This window comes from Schistocerca cancellata, chromosome 2 (assembly GCF_023864275.1).
Source record: "Schistocerca cancellata isolate TAMUIC-IGC-003103 chromosome 2, iqSchCanc2.1, whole genome shotgun sequence".
Lineage (NCBI taxonomy): Eukaryota > Metazoa > Arthropoda > Insecta > Orthoptera > Acrididae > Schistocerca > Schistocerca cancellata.
In genome coordinates, this window is record NC_064627.1 from 110206198 (window position 1) to 110221436 (window position 15239).

The 15239-nt window shown below is 43.2% G+C and overlaps 1 protein-coding gene across 1 annotated transcript in view; it reads left to right on the top strand.

Moving 5' to 3' along the window:
* LOC126151382 (shematrin-like protein 2) overlaps positions 1-14871 on the top strand; it is a 310746-nt gene extending 295875 nt beyond the window's left edge. Inside the window, exon 8 of the mRNA XM_049915937.1 lies at positions 14629-14871. Within this exon, the coding sequence (XP_049771894.1) occupies positions 14629-14777 (149 nt within the window). The 3' untranslated portion in view covers positions 14778-14871. The remainder of the gene's footprint in view (positions 1-14628) is intronic.
* The last annotated feature ends 368 nt before the right edge of the window (positions 14872-15239 follow it).

Below are 15239 nucleotides of genomic sequence, written 5' to 3' on the forward strand. Positions count from 1 at the left end.
ATTTCACGAATACCACACTGCTCACTATAAACAGGTGGATGCCAACAAGATCGTTGCAATCAATCTTGACTTCATCTCTGATACACTATTCTGGTTCTACATCTACATCTACATTTATACTCCGCAAGCCACTCAACGGTGTGTGGCGGAGGGCACTCTACGTGCCACTGTCATTACCTCCCTTTCCTGTTCCAGTCGCGTATGATTCGCGGGAAGAACGACTGTCAGAAAGCCTCCGTGCGAGCTCTTATCTCTCTAATTTTACATTCGTGATCTCCTCGGGAGGTATAAGTAGGGGGAAGCAATATATTCGATACCTCATCCAGAAACGCACCCTCTCGAAACCTGACGAGCAAGCTACACCGCGATGCAGAGCGCCTCCCTTGCAGAGTCTGCCACTTGAGTTTGTTAAACATCTCCGTAACGCTATCACGGTTACTAAATAACCCTGTGACGAAACGCGCCGCTCTTCTTTGGATCTTCTCTATCTCCTCCGTCAACCCGATCTGGTAGGGATCCCATACTGATGCGCAATACTCAAGTATAGGTCGTACGAGTGTTTTGTAAGCCACCTCCTTTGTTGATGGACTACATTTTCTAAGGACTCTCCCAATGAATCTCAACCTGGTACCCGCCTTACCAACAATAATTTTATATGATCATTCCACTTCAAATCGTTCCGCACGCATACTCCCAGATATTTTACAGAAGTAACTGCTACCAGTGTTTGTTCTGCTATCATATAATCATACAATAAAGGATCCTTCTTTCTATGTATTCACAATACATTACATTTGTCTATGTTAAGGGTCAGTTGCCACTCCCTGCACCAAGTGCCTATCCGCTGCAGATCTCCTGCATTTCGCTACAATTTTCTAATGCTGCAACTTCTCTGTATATTACAGCATCATCCGCGAAAAGCCGCATGGAACTTCCGACACTATCTACTAGGTCATTTATATATATTGTGAAAAGCAATGGTCCCATAACACTCCCCTGTGGCACGCCAGAGGTTACTTTAACGTCTGTGGACGTCTCTCCATTGATAACAACATGCTGTGTTCTGTTTGCTAAAAACTCTTCAATCCAGCAACACAGCTGATCTGATATTCCGTAGGCTCTTACTTTGTTTATCAGGCGACAGTGCGGAACTGTATCGAACGCCTTCCGGAAGTCAAGGAAAATAGCATCTACCTGGGAGCCTGTATCTAATATTTTCTGGGTCTCATGAACAAATAAAGCTTTTGGTCTGGCATATTCAGGTGAAAAGCTGATCTTCAGTGTCGATTTTCTGTGGGCGTAAAGAAACCTCTTTCAAAGGAAATAATGCTCGCTAAGGCGGCAGAATCACGTAAACAACTCCGCGAGCGAGCTGCGGGGCGAGGACGTGAACAAGACGTCCGTGCCGCTAGTGTGCCGAAAGGCGACCTACCATTTGGCTATTGAAGTACGACTCGCTACCAGCCCCAATTTCCATCTGTGGTCAGTCACGGGTCTACGACCCGTACTCGTACGTCCATTATGTATATGCCCGTACTGGGGAGACATTTTACTTGGAAGTCGCTTGCCCGGTGCCGTTGCATCGTAATTCGGATATCACAGCACTGGAATATCGTATTTATTTGCCGACACCAGGCAAGCGACTTTCAAGTGAAATGTCTCCCCTGGATGGAAATATACTTAATGGATGTACGATTACAGGTTGTAGACAGATGGTTGAGGACAAGCGGAAGTTTGAGTCCGGCCACGGGTCGCACTCGGATAGCCATAGGGTAAGGCGACCGCTAGCGATAAGCGGGAAATCCAGGATCGGGTGTCGGTCCGACACAAATTTTCATTGTCATCGTTCCAATATACAGCCGATGGTTTTCCATATTCGCAACTGCGAATACATTTCATATACGAGTTCGAGTCTCGGTCGGGCACACAGTTTTAATCTGCCAGGAAGTTTCATATCAGCGCACACTCCGCTGCAGAGTGAAAATCTCATTCTGGAAACATCCCCCAGGCTGTGGCTAAGCCATGTCTCCGCTATATCCTTTCTTTCAGGAGTGCTAGTTCTGCAAGGTTCGCGGGAGAGCTTCTGTAAAGTTTGGAAGGTAGGAGACGAGATACTGGCAGAAGTAAAGCTGTGAGTACCGAGCGTGAGTCGTCCTTCGGTAGCTCAGATGGTAGAGCACTTGCCTGCGAAAGGCAAAGATCCCGAGTTCGAGTCTCGGTCGGGTACACAGTTTTAAGATAAATTCTCTGACTTTCACGGATGATAGTGTTGTGATAGGGAAGAGTATGGAATATCTGGAGAAAATGGGAACTATGCTGATGGAAGAAGCTAAGAAAATAAGTCTAACTATAAATGAAAATAAAACGAAGTTCATGGTAATAGGAAGAAGAGATCAGCTAGCACCAAACATCTAACAATCAGGACACATTTATATACCTCGATGTCAACATCAACCAAAAAACGTTATAGAACAAGAGATCGTAACGAGAATTCAAGACGGAAGAAGACGTCTAGGAGCAATAAGATCTAAGTTATTTTCCAGGCAGCAAAAGTAAGAATATATAGCCCATCATCAAAGCAATAGTGTGCTAGGCAAGTGAGACAAGGACCCTGACATAAAAAAAGAGAAAAGTAACTCATCATCATCATCATTCCCTGGGGCCTTTGTCCCACTTTCAACCGCGGTGTCGGTCCGTTACTATGGATTTGACAATGTTAGTGTCAAAGGGTGGTCGGATGCCCTTCCTGTCACCACCCCGTACCCCACAGGACGGAACTAGTATTCCCCAGCTGTCATCACTTTTGTTGATAAAGTACTGAGAAAAACAGATCGACTAGTGACAGAAACTGAACAGTCGAGAATCAGGAAAAACAGCGAAATCAGACAATTATACATACTAACTGACATCATAGCGAGTATGGAAACTAAAGACTCAGGTGGTATGAACATGTGAGCAGGATAGGGGCATACACGCTAATAAAGGCAGTGATGGATGGGGTAATGCAGTGTGTAAAGGGGGACGAAATTCTAATAGTCATGGGCGACTGGAATGCAGTTGTAGGGGAAGGAGTAGAAGAAAAGGTTACAGGAGAATATGGGCTTGGGACAAGGAATGAAAGAGGAGAAAGACTAACTGAGTTCTGTAACAAGTTTCAGCTAGTAATAGCGAATACCCTGTTCAAGAATCACAAGAGGAGGATGTATACTTGGAAAAGGTCGGGAGATACGGGAAGATTTCTATTAGGTTACATCATGGTTAGACAGAGATTCCGAAATCAGATACTGGATTGTAAGGCGTATCCAGGAGCAGATATAGACTCAGATCACAATATAGTAGTGATGAAGAGTAGGCTGAAGTTCAAGACATTAGTCAGGAAGAATCAATACGCAAAGAAGTGGGATACGGAAGTACTAAGGAATGACGAGATACGTTTGAAGTTCTCTAACGCCATAGATACAGCAATAAGGAATAGCGCAGTAGGCAGTACAGTTGAAGAGGAATGGACATCTCTAAAAAGGGCCATCACAGAAGTTGGGAAGGAAAACATAGGTACAAAGAAGGTAGCTGCGAAGAAATCATGGGTAACAGAAGAAATACTTCAGTTGATTGATGAAAGGAGTAAGTACAAACATGTTCAGGGAAAATCAGGAATACAGAAATACAAGTCGCTGGGGAATGAAATAAATAGGAAGTGCAGGGAAGCTAAGACGAAATGGCTGCAGGAAAAATGTGAAGACATCGAAAAGATATGATTGTCGGAAGGACAGACTCAGCATACAGGAAAGTCAAAACAACCTTTAGTGACATTAAAAGCAACGGTGGTAACATTAAGAGTGCAACGGGAATTCCACTGTTAAATGCAGAGGAGAGAGCAGATAGGTGGAAAGAATACATTGAAAGCCTCTACGAGGGTGAAGATTTGTCTGATGTGATAGAAGAAGAAACAAGAGTCGATTTGGAAGAGATAGGGGATCCAGTATTAGATTCAGAATTTAAAAGAGCTTTGGAGGACTTACGGTCAAATAAGGCAGAAGGGATAGATAACATTCCATCAGAATTTCTAAAATCATTGGGGGAAGTGGCATCAAAACGACTATTCACGTTGGTGTGTAGAATATATGAGTCTGGCGATATACTATCTGACTTTCGGAAAAGCAACATCCACACAATTCCGAAGACGGCAAGAGCTGACAAGTGCGAGCATTATCGCACAATCAGCTTAACAGCTCATGCATCGAAGCTGCTTACAAGAATAATATACAGAAGAATGGAAAAGAAAATTGAGAATGCGCTAGGTGACGATCAGTTTGGCTTTAGGAAAAGTAAAGGGACGAGAGAGGCAATTCTGACGTTACGGCTAATAATGGAAGCAAGGCTAAAGAAAAATCAAGACACTTTCATAGGATTTGTCGACCTGGAAAAAGCGTTCGACAATATAAAATGGTGCAAGTTGTTCGAGATTCTGAAAAAAGTAGGGGTAAGCTATAGGGAGAGACGGGTCATATACAATATGTACAACAACCAAGAGGGAATAATAAGAGTGGACGATCAAGAACGAAGTGCTCGCATTAAGAAGGGTGTAAGACAAGGCTGTAGCCTTTCGCCCCTGCTCTTCAATCTGTACATCGAGGAAGCAATGATGTAAATAAAAGAAAGGTTCAGGAGTGGAATTAAAATACAAGGTGAAAGGATATCAATGATACGATTCGCTGATGTCATTGCTATCCTGAGTGAAAGTGAAGAAGAATTAAATGATCTGCTGAACGGAATGAACAGTCTAATGAGTACACAGTATGGTTTGAGAGTAAATCGGAGAAAGACGAAGGTAATGAGAAGTAGTAGAAATGAGAACAGCGAGAAACTTAACATCAGGATTGATGGTCACGAAGTCAATGAAGTTAAGGAATTCTGCTACCTAGGCAGTAAAATAACCAATGACGGACGGAGCAAGGAGGACATCAAAAGCAGACTCGCTTTGGCAAAAAAGGCATTTCTGGCCAAGAGAAGTCTACTAATATCAAATACCGGCCTTAATTTGAGGAAGAAATTTCTGAGGATGTACGTCTCGAGTACAGCGTTGTATGGTAGTGAAACATGGACTGTGGGAAAACCGGAACGGAAGAGAATCGAAGCATTTGAGATGTGGTGCTATAGACGAATGTTGAAAATTAGGTGGACTGATAAGGTAAGGAATGAGGAGGTTCTACGCAGAATCGGAGAGGAAAGGAATATGTGGAAAACACTGATAAGGAGAAGGGACAGGATGATAGGACATCTGCTAAGACATGAGGGAATGACTTCCATGGTACTAGAGGGAGCTGTAGAGGGCAAAAACTGTAGAGGAAGACAGAGATTGGAATACGTCAAACAAATAATTGAGGACGTAGGTTGCAAGTGCTACTCTGAGATGAAGCAGTTAGCACAGGAAAGGAATTCGTGGCGGGCCGCATCAAACCAGTCAGTAGACTGATGACCAAAAAAAAAAAAAAAAAAAAAAAAAAAGATGGATGGGGTAGCCAAAGGAATGAGACCACTAGGACGGCCGATACGAGATGGAAGGATAATACCATAGGAGATATGCAGATTATGCAGATACTGGGTCTGGGAGATGAAGATACAAGAAGGTGTGAAAGGCTAGTAAGTATCAAGGAATAACTTCAACGGTACTAGGAAAAAGCGTAGACGGTTGACAAAAACTTTAGGGGAAGACAGAAACTGGTATGGGCCCCGTTAAACCAGTCGGAAGATAGCAAAAAATAAATAAATAATAGTACAGGGTGTTTACAAATCAATAATGCGGTTTTAAAAAATAAAAAAATATATTTATCACTTTTTGTGGGCAACGTTACAGCATAAGCAACGGCAACTGTCCAATTTTTTGATTCGCTACCCGCTGTCCACTTGTCATACTTCGTGCGCAAGAGTAGCGTCCGTTTCCAAGACGGCGTCACAACAGGAAAAGCTTTTGTGTGTACTCCACTTTGAAGTCTCCAGATCGGTGGTTACAGTGCATCCTGAGTTTCTCGCACGGTTTAGGTAAGACCCAACACACAAGAATAACATAGCTCGGTGGTACCGACAGTCTGTCGTAACCAGATGCCTTTTTAAGTTGAAGAATCATAGTCAACACCGTACGTCTGATGCAGACGTCGAAAGAGTTGAGGCATTTCACCCAAATCCTCTCAAGTCATGTAAAAAGACAAGAAGGCAAGAGGGGAATCATGCTAAAGATTACGGTGTGGATGGTAATGCTTAAGCGGCTATGTTTTAAAGAGTACAGAGTTGGTTAGTGCAGGCCCCTGTGTCAGCACACAAAGTGAAAAAGTGTGGGTTTTGTGAAGAGCTGTAATTAAAAATGTACGAAGATGGATTTGTAGAAAGAATCATCATTGGCAGTGAAGCCACATTCCATGGAAGGAGCAAGGTAAACACACACAATGTCTGTATCTGGGGGAGAAAGAAACCAGGTACACTGATAAAGCATCAGCCTGACTCTCAAAAAGTGAACATTTTCTGTGCAGTTTCGCGTGAGAAAGTATACGGCCCAGTTTTCTTCGAAAAACGAACAGTGATGGGTAACTCATCTCGAGACGTGTTGGAAACCTGGTTGTTACCCCACTTACTGTTATCATATTTTGCAACTGGACGGTGCTCCGCCCAATTTTCAAAGGATTGTACGAGAGCTTCTTAATCGTGTTCTTCACCAGCGATGGACTGGACGTGGTGCAGCAGTAGACAACAGCCTTTGGCATATTGGACACCCTGCGATTTCTTTCTGTAGTGGTTTATGAAATACCGAGTTTATGTACCGCCAATGTCCATGTCTTTTGGGAAAGCGTATGATCGGATAAAGCGTGCACCGCAGACCATTGCGGGGACATGCTACACCAAGTATGGGTAGAATTTGATTACCATGTAGATGTGTGTCACGTGACCAAGGGTGCACTTATAGAGGATTACGATTAATGCAACAACAACTGGGACGGTTGCCGTTTCCCACGCTGTAAGGTTTGCACGCATGAAGTAATAAATCCATTGATTATTAATTTTTAAAACCGCACCATTCATTTATAAACACCATGTATATAAAGGACGTCCATAATTAAAGTTCTAGTGCCAAGGCGCTGTAGAAAGAGTTCGACTGCTCAGAATGACGTCAAATTTGAACAGTGCAAAAGCCTCTCATATTGTTTAACACTGATGGTACAGGTAACAGGAGTCGCAGGACTCACCTCCTCGAAAAAATACGGCCCTACGATAAGCGATGCCGCCAAACCGCACTTCACAGTCATCTTTACAGAATTAAATGGTACTGGTTGACGTGCTTATGGATTTTCCGTTATCATATTTTGCAGTTCTGCGCATTGACATGTCCTTGGAAACGGGCTTCCTCTACCCACAGAATGTTGCATGGCCATTCATTCTCCAGTTCCATGCGAGCAAGAAATTTCAGAGTGATCGTTTGTCTTGCTGACCTATCAGCAAGAAGCAGCTGCTGAAGATGCGTAATTCTGTATGGATAGGAATGCAGGATGTTTCGTGGGGTATTATGCACTGATCTCGCAGGCATGTCCAACGTACGGGCAGTTGCCCGCGCACTGTGTGTTTGCACGCCACCGTTCGACCCCTCCTGCAATGTTGTGGCCACATCTCTGACAGACGTCGGATCAGCTGCCTTCCACACAGCACTTCAAAAGAGCCTGTCTTTTATACACTACTGGCCATTAAAATTTGCTACACCCCGAAGATGACGTGCTACAGACGCGAAATTTAACCGTGAGGAAGAAGATGCTGTAATATGCAAATGACCACGTTGCCTGGTGAAACGTTGTTGTGATGCCTCGTGTAAGGAGGACCAATGCGTACCATCACGTTTCCGACTTTGATAAAGGTCGGATTGTAGCCTATCGCGACTGCGGTGTATCGTATCGCGACATTGCTGCTCGCGTTGGTCCAGATCCAATGACTGTTAGCAGAATATGGAATCGATGGGTCCAGGAGGGTAAAACGGAACGCCCTGCTGTATCCCAACGGCCTCGTATCACTAGCAGTCGAGATGACAGGCATCTTATGGGCATGGTTGTAACGGATCGTGCAGCCACGTCTCGATCCCTGAGTCAACACATGGGGAAATTTGTAAGACAACAACCATCTGCACGAACAGTTCGACGACGTCTGCAGCAGCATGGACTATCAGCTCGGAGACCATGGCTGCGGTTACCCTTGACGCTGCATCACAGACAGGAGCGCGTGTGGATGGTGTACTCAATGACGGACCTGGGTGCACGAATGGCAAAACGTCATTTTTTCGGATAAATCCAGGTTCTGTTTACAGCATCATGATGGTCGCATCCGAGTTTGGCGACGTCGCGGTGAACGCACATTGGAAGCGTGTATTCGTCATCGCCATATTGGCGTATCACCCGGCGTGATGGTATGGGGGGCCATTGGTTACACGTCTCTTGTTCGCATTGACGGCACTTTCAACAGTGGACGTTACATTTCAGATGTGTTACGACCCGTGGCTCTACCCTTCATTCGATCCCTGCGAAACCCTACATTTCAGCAGTATAATGCACGGCCGCATGTTGCAGGTCCTGCATGGGCCTTTCTGGACACAGAAAATATTCGTCTGCTGTCCTGGCCAGCACATTCTCCAGATGTCTCACCAATTGAAAACGTCTGATGAATGGTGGCCGAGCAACTGGCTCGTCACAATACGCCAGTCACTACTCTTGATGAACTGTGGTATCGTGTTGAAGCTGCATGGGCAGCTGTACCTGTACACGCCATCCAAGCTCTGTTTGACTCAATCTCCAGGCGTATCAAGGCCGTTATTACGGCCAGAGGTGGTTGTTCTGGGTACTGATTTCTCAGGATCTATGTACCCAAGTTGCGTGAAAATGTAATCACATGTCAGTTCTAGTATAATATATTTGTCCAATGAATATCCGTTCATCATCTGCATTTCTTCTTGGTGTAGCAATTTTAATGGCCAGTAGTGTAATTTTGTAATCATTTTCTCCAGACCCTTAGCAGGCATCGGACCAGTGTCTTTTTATCATACCCTTGAGTGTCCAGAACTTCTGCAGGTCTGCCGGCGCACAGTCAGCTTTCTTGTAAAAGAGTTTTACCAGTAGCGCGCGATCTTTCATGGAGACGGTCATGTTGGGCGTCTTCTACGTAAACTACGGAACAGCAGTGTGCCGCACGTCTGTTTGTGTGCGTGTTCTGTCGCTTACAGCGCAATCTACTTTTTATGGCGTTTCCTCTGCGTCAATAATATCGAGTTGAAATTTGACATTCTGAGCAGTGGTTCTCTTTCTACAGCATTCTGAAACTGGCCTTTTTTACACCCTTTAAAAGAATCGGTTCAAATATCCTATAAGGTCTGTACAGTTTATAATATAAACAATATATAATTCTTCCGTTTCCGTACCCAGACAACATAAACTTTAATATAATTTCTGTTGGGTTAAAAATAATAAGGTAGATTAGGAAACGTGATAAATGGTTAGTTATATACCTAGTGATGAAATGAAATAGAAAACGCATTCATCCAATTAATGCACGCCAAAATGCAGCATTGTGTGTCATATTTAATTCAAAACATTTCGTACTAAAATTATCTGAGGAATTCCAGTATGAAGTAGAAAATATCTCGTCACATTATGTATTTTCTTAAGTCCTAAAACTGAAAAATTTCCAGCGTGTTGAAAACCTGGTAAGTCATTCAGAAATGTATTTATGTAAACTTTTAGTATGTTGTCTTGTAAACTCGTTTCGGGAACTACCACTAAAATCAAAACATAATACACCCCTTCCTTAACACATACCGTTTCCGAAAGAATTTGAATTAGTCGAACGAAAAATAACACCACACCTTGCTGCTAAAATGTCAGTTCTAAAGAAATTTTGAGTTGAAACTTATAGTACGAAGCAAGCCATTTCTTACCGTGTAAATACTGCACAAGTGAGCATTTGAATTAAAAGCGGTGTGAAGTGAAGGTGTATTACGTGAGACAATTGTCTGCCGCGTGCTGCAACTGCTCCCCGTGTTCAGGAAGCCAGACGGTTACGCTCCGAGGAGTGGACGCAGCAGAAGCAGCGGCTAATGGACGCAGTGCAAGGTGGGGGCCAACGCAGAATGGTATATAAGCCGCCCGAAGCGGCAGGGAAGGCATCAGTCATTGCTTGCTAACAGCAGAACACCGCAGCAGCAGCAATGAGGATCCTGGTAAGGACAGCCACAAATCATTTGCTACTTTATGTACCGTATCTAGACGTTGTTCATGTGTAATAAATTCATATACGTCTTACGACTGCGCAGGGTTCCGTGGCCAGAGTCAGTTGACATAAAAGTTTTCTAAGTATCGTACCGCGTCAAAAAGTAAAAAAAATAAATTAAATTAAAAATCTACACTGGAACAACCAATATTTCGGCCGCAGTGTTGCAATGGCATTCTTCTGGGTCTAAGCCCTGAACATAGACTCAGAAGAGGCCACTGTAACCGTGGGCGAAACGTTTGTTTCTCCAGTACAGTTTTGTTACATTATGACGCGGTGCGATACCTGGAAAAATTTTGTGCCGTAGTCATATTGTACTCAAATTTTCTTTCGTGCTCGGGAGAAATGTCAGCATACTGCCTTAAGCTTTCTCGCACATTTGCAAGCGAAAGGCTTTCCCATGTACCTACTTAGCTACTTCTTCAGCAGAGAAGGTTTCAGCCACTTATTATTTTTTACAGAATACACTTTGGTGATGTCTCTATTAAGTATCGTGCTGTACGTCCATTGCATCGTGATTCCATCGTGTACAGGTCTAGAGATTTTCTTGACACTTCAAGACAGGCTTTCGTCTGGTAATGCATTTTATGTACAGAATATGCAAAGAGGCAGCGTGATTCGCATCCGAAGTTAAACTGCACCGTCTTCAAACTCTAGGAGCACTAGCTTTCATGTCAAAGGAAGGCGAAGTCGTTCCACACGAACGGGCAACATCCCTGGAGTTTGTGTTTTGTCGTTTATGCATCTTGCCAGCTATGCATCAGACAAAAGTCCCAGACTGGTACTATCTTAACCACTTTGGTAGCTATTAGTGTACCACAGTCCCTCACGTAGTCCACATTTCAAATATTTCTCAGGCAAACAGTACTTCAAATACCGCCAAATCATTTTTAGATATAGCACTAAACACTCCAAAGATTTGAAATAGTTTTAAAATCATTTTGAAAAAAATTTGAGTTTCAGTGTGGAGACTCCCTTAAAGAATGGAATTCCCATGTATAAAACACCCTCAAATCGCTGCTTACTTTACAAATGAGTTAATGGGTTAAATACTTAACGTTAAGTTTGTAAACGAAAGGTTAGAAAATCTTTGAAATTATGATTAAAGTTTGTTGGAAGTCGCTAAATGCTCAAATTATCAAACACTGGATGACTATATTCTGGGTGATTAGCGCTCCGTTTTAAGCAAAAGGTAATTTTTCACGCATCTTAATGTCAATGACGTCATATTTCGCAAACTATGTGTCGCACAATTACGAACTTTTACTCAGTGGTATATGTGGATGAGTTGCGAATAGAGTTAGTAGTAAAGAAGTTATAAATTAAATCGTCATGATGTGTCAGTTTTACAGCATGAACAGTGAAAAAGTTGTCAGCGACTTTTTCTTTTCATTATTTTGTGGGAACATCAGCGACAAAAATTTTCGTAAAGATTTGAAATTATGACTAAAATTTTCTGCAAGTCACAGAGTGCTCTCATTCTCAAATACTGGAAAAATTTATTCTGGTAGTTTGTGAGCGCTGGGTTACGCTGCCCCAAGACAAATCCACAGTTTCTAACTGTAACACTTGCCGTATTGTGTTACACCTTTAACATAAGATTATAGCTCTTAAAGAGTAGATTACGTTAGCATTTTAAATTTTTAAATTCGGTCAACAATTACGCGAAATATTGAAAAACTAATTTTTATTGCCCCTGGAAGCCGTTTGGTAGACAACCTGCAACTGAGCTTTCTGAACCATTAACCATGAATCGGGATAACCGTTTAGTAATATAGATTGTCGTGAGATTACTTAAGACAGTAACACACACTCGACGGTTACTCAACAGCGTCCACGAAAATCTTCCACCAGTTTACAAAGTAAGTGAAGTTCTACACCGGTATTTCTTTGTAAGCGTTTCTCTGAAATGTTTTGTTGCACTTACCTCCTATCAATTCCAAAATGTGACCGGCATCAATGCCAGAGACTCTGAATACTGCAAACGCTGCCCGTCTGGATTTACGACCTCAACGTCTAACTGAAATACTTATTTTACTCTATTTAACTTTCATGTACTTGGTTTTCCGAAGGAATACGATCGTTTCAATTATTCTGAAGCAAAGAAAAACGTGTCGGTGAATACAACTGTAATGCCTTCAGCGGTCGAAACCCTTCTAGAAAAAGAAAATTGATGCTCTTGTTTCTCATTCAATAGACTAACATTATTATCAGATGTAGACAGTGAGTTTTGTAGTTTTTCATTCGAACTAAGTTTAATAACAGAAGTAATTTAGTGTATGTAGTCTTACATTATTTGTTTCATTATAGACATTCGCAAAGGTCAAATTAAGTATTACCTATAGATTTAATTTTCGGTTTCCTATGTTAACGTGCGTGCTTTTCATTGACTACGTCTCTATAGTGACGGCAGGGTCAAAGACCAGCGTGCTTCCTTGTGCAAACTAATGCTGTTGCCGCGGATAGATTCTATACAGATCTACAGGCACATTATTACTCCTCCATGTCTTTTAACCTTGTTCTGCGTGTCACCAAAGAGATTTGCTCCAAAGGCGTAACACACACGCCGTTTACTCTGTAAATACTTTCGACAGTCCTATTTAAAAATTTTACACTCTGTAAATCAATTTCAGCACATTGTTGGAGCAACACTCTCATGCAATATATTAATTACTTGCAGATTTACACTCCAAATTTCACTGACTAGCAAATACTCGAGAATTAGTGATATTCCTTCGCTTACTATACCAGTGAAAAAAGACTAAGGGTCAGGAAGAGTGGAAACGTTATCTAGCTTTTCTCTTCTGTAACACCCTTCCATGAGATGTATGACATGCGGGCAGTATGCATCCATTCTTGGTTCGTCGAAGATTTATACATAATCGAAAGAATTGCTGTGAGAAAAGCACATTTCTAGTGTCATCTCACACAGAATATTACTTCGTCTCAATATTCTCGAAGTGTCTTCCACGCGAATCACAAATTGCACAGTCACACTAATGAAGGAAGCATCCAATTGCAGCCAAAATGATGGTATTTTTGCCACATAGTGATGCAGTCACACACACCATGAAGAACAGTACTGAAACGGCCCAAACAGACTACATTCTTATTCACAGTATTTCGTTGTCAGTTCTTTTCTGACGACTCTGACTTGACAGTAATCTTCAGAGTACAAACAAATCACTCAAAAAACCGTGTTTTTTCATATGGTTCAAATGGCTCTGAGCACTACGGGAGTTAACATTTGAGGTCATCAGTCCCCTAGACCTTAGAACTACATAAACCTAACTAACCTAAGGACATCACACACATCCATGCCCGAGGCAGAACTCTAACATGCGACCGTAGTGGTCGCGCGGTTCCAGACTGAAGCGCCTAAAACCGCTCGGCCACAACGGCCGGCGTGTTTTGTTCTAATAGGCTTTCGATCAAGATTCAGTCTTTCTATCATTTCTTAAATAGGTTTTTCAGTGGGTCTTACGAATGTGAAAGCTGACTGTACATACAGTTCTAATAAAAAGAGAACATAATGTGTCATTTATAAAATCAAAACATAGATGATGAAAAGTGAACAGTAGTCAACAATACGATTAGTGAGTCGTTTATGTCAAACTTTTTGTGCGCCTTGATTTGAATTTCTTTTTGTGTGTGGTCATCACATTTTTATAGGTATTCCACTATTTTATTGAGTCATCTAGCTGTCATGAGAATTTTATAAGTAATGTTTTAGTGACCTTAAGTTTATTTGCAGTTTAGAGGAAAGTCTGTAGAGCTATTTCTGCACTGTTGTAATCTGATTTGCATCTGGCCATAAGGTGTGCATGTACCTGTGCGGTCTGGCCCTGTCAGTCCTGGCTGAGGAGCAGCAGGTGAAGGAGAAGCGAGGACTGACTGGCTCTCTTGGTGGATTTGGTGGCGGCTTCGGTGGAGGCTACGGAGGCGGCTACGGTGGTGGCTATGGAGGCGGGTATGGAGGCGGCTATGGAGGCGGCTACGGAGGCGGCTACGCTGGTGGACTCGGAGGCGGTCTTGGAGGCGGCATTGGAGCTGGTATCGGTGGTGGAGCACCGCAGGTGACTGTCAACAGAGTCCCCGTCCCTGTCCCAGTGCCCGTGGAGAATACCATCCCGGTTCCAGTGCGCGTCCCAGTCACAGTCCCTGTGGAGCGGCCTGTTCCCGTTCACGTACCACAGCCGTACCCTGTCCCTGTAGACAACCCTGTGCCCGTCCCCGTCAAGGTCCCCACCCCAGTGTCCGTCCCAGTACCTCAGCCCTACGTCGTTAAGCGTCCAGTGCCCTACGTCGTCAGCGCCGGCCACGGCGGACTCGGCGGAGGTCTCGGAGGAGGTCTCGGAGGAGGTCTCGGAGGAGGCCTCGGAAGAGGCTTCGGAGGAAAGTTCGGCGGAGGCTACAGCGGCGGCTTCGGTGGTGGATACGGCGGTGGCTTTGGAGGACTCGGTGGCTACGGGAAATATGGCCACTAGAAATCCATCTCAGTTATAATATCTTGACCTGTACATGCCATCAGATTCGTATTATGTACACAAAAAAATGCTAAATAAAAACTGATGCATCACAGTTCTCTCGGTTATCATTTATGATCTACCCACTGAAGATGCCATTTTTCGGAGCAGGTCCCTATTTCCAGCGAACTACTTTTAACAGTATGTTCAACTGAAACCCGCCCACAGTAAGCAACCATATAAGAGGTTTAGACTATGATGATACAGACTTCTAGGGATAACGAAGAAGAGTTGACGTGTCAATTTGAGGTTGGAACACCTTACTCCAGAAAATGGCTGAGTTGAAAATTAAGGGGGTGAGTGTGAGAGTTTTTAATAAGTAATGACAATAAGAACCCAAGTAGACACACTTCTGTAACAGTGAAGAGGAAGTTTTTCTTTCTTTTCGGGTCGCAGAGGTCATCCTACGGAAATTTTGACGTC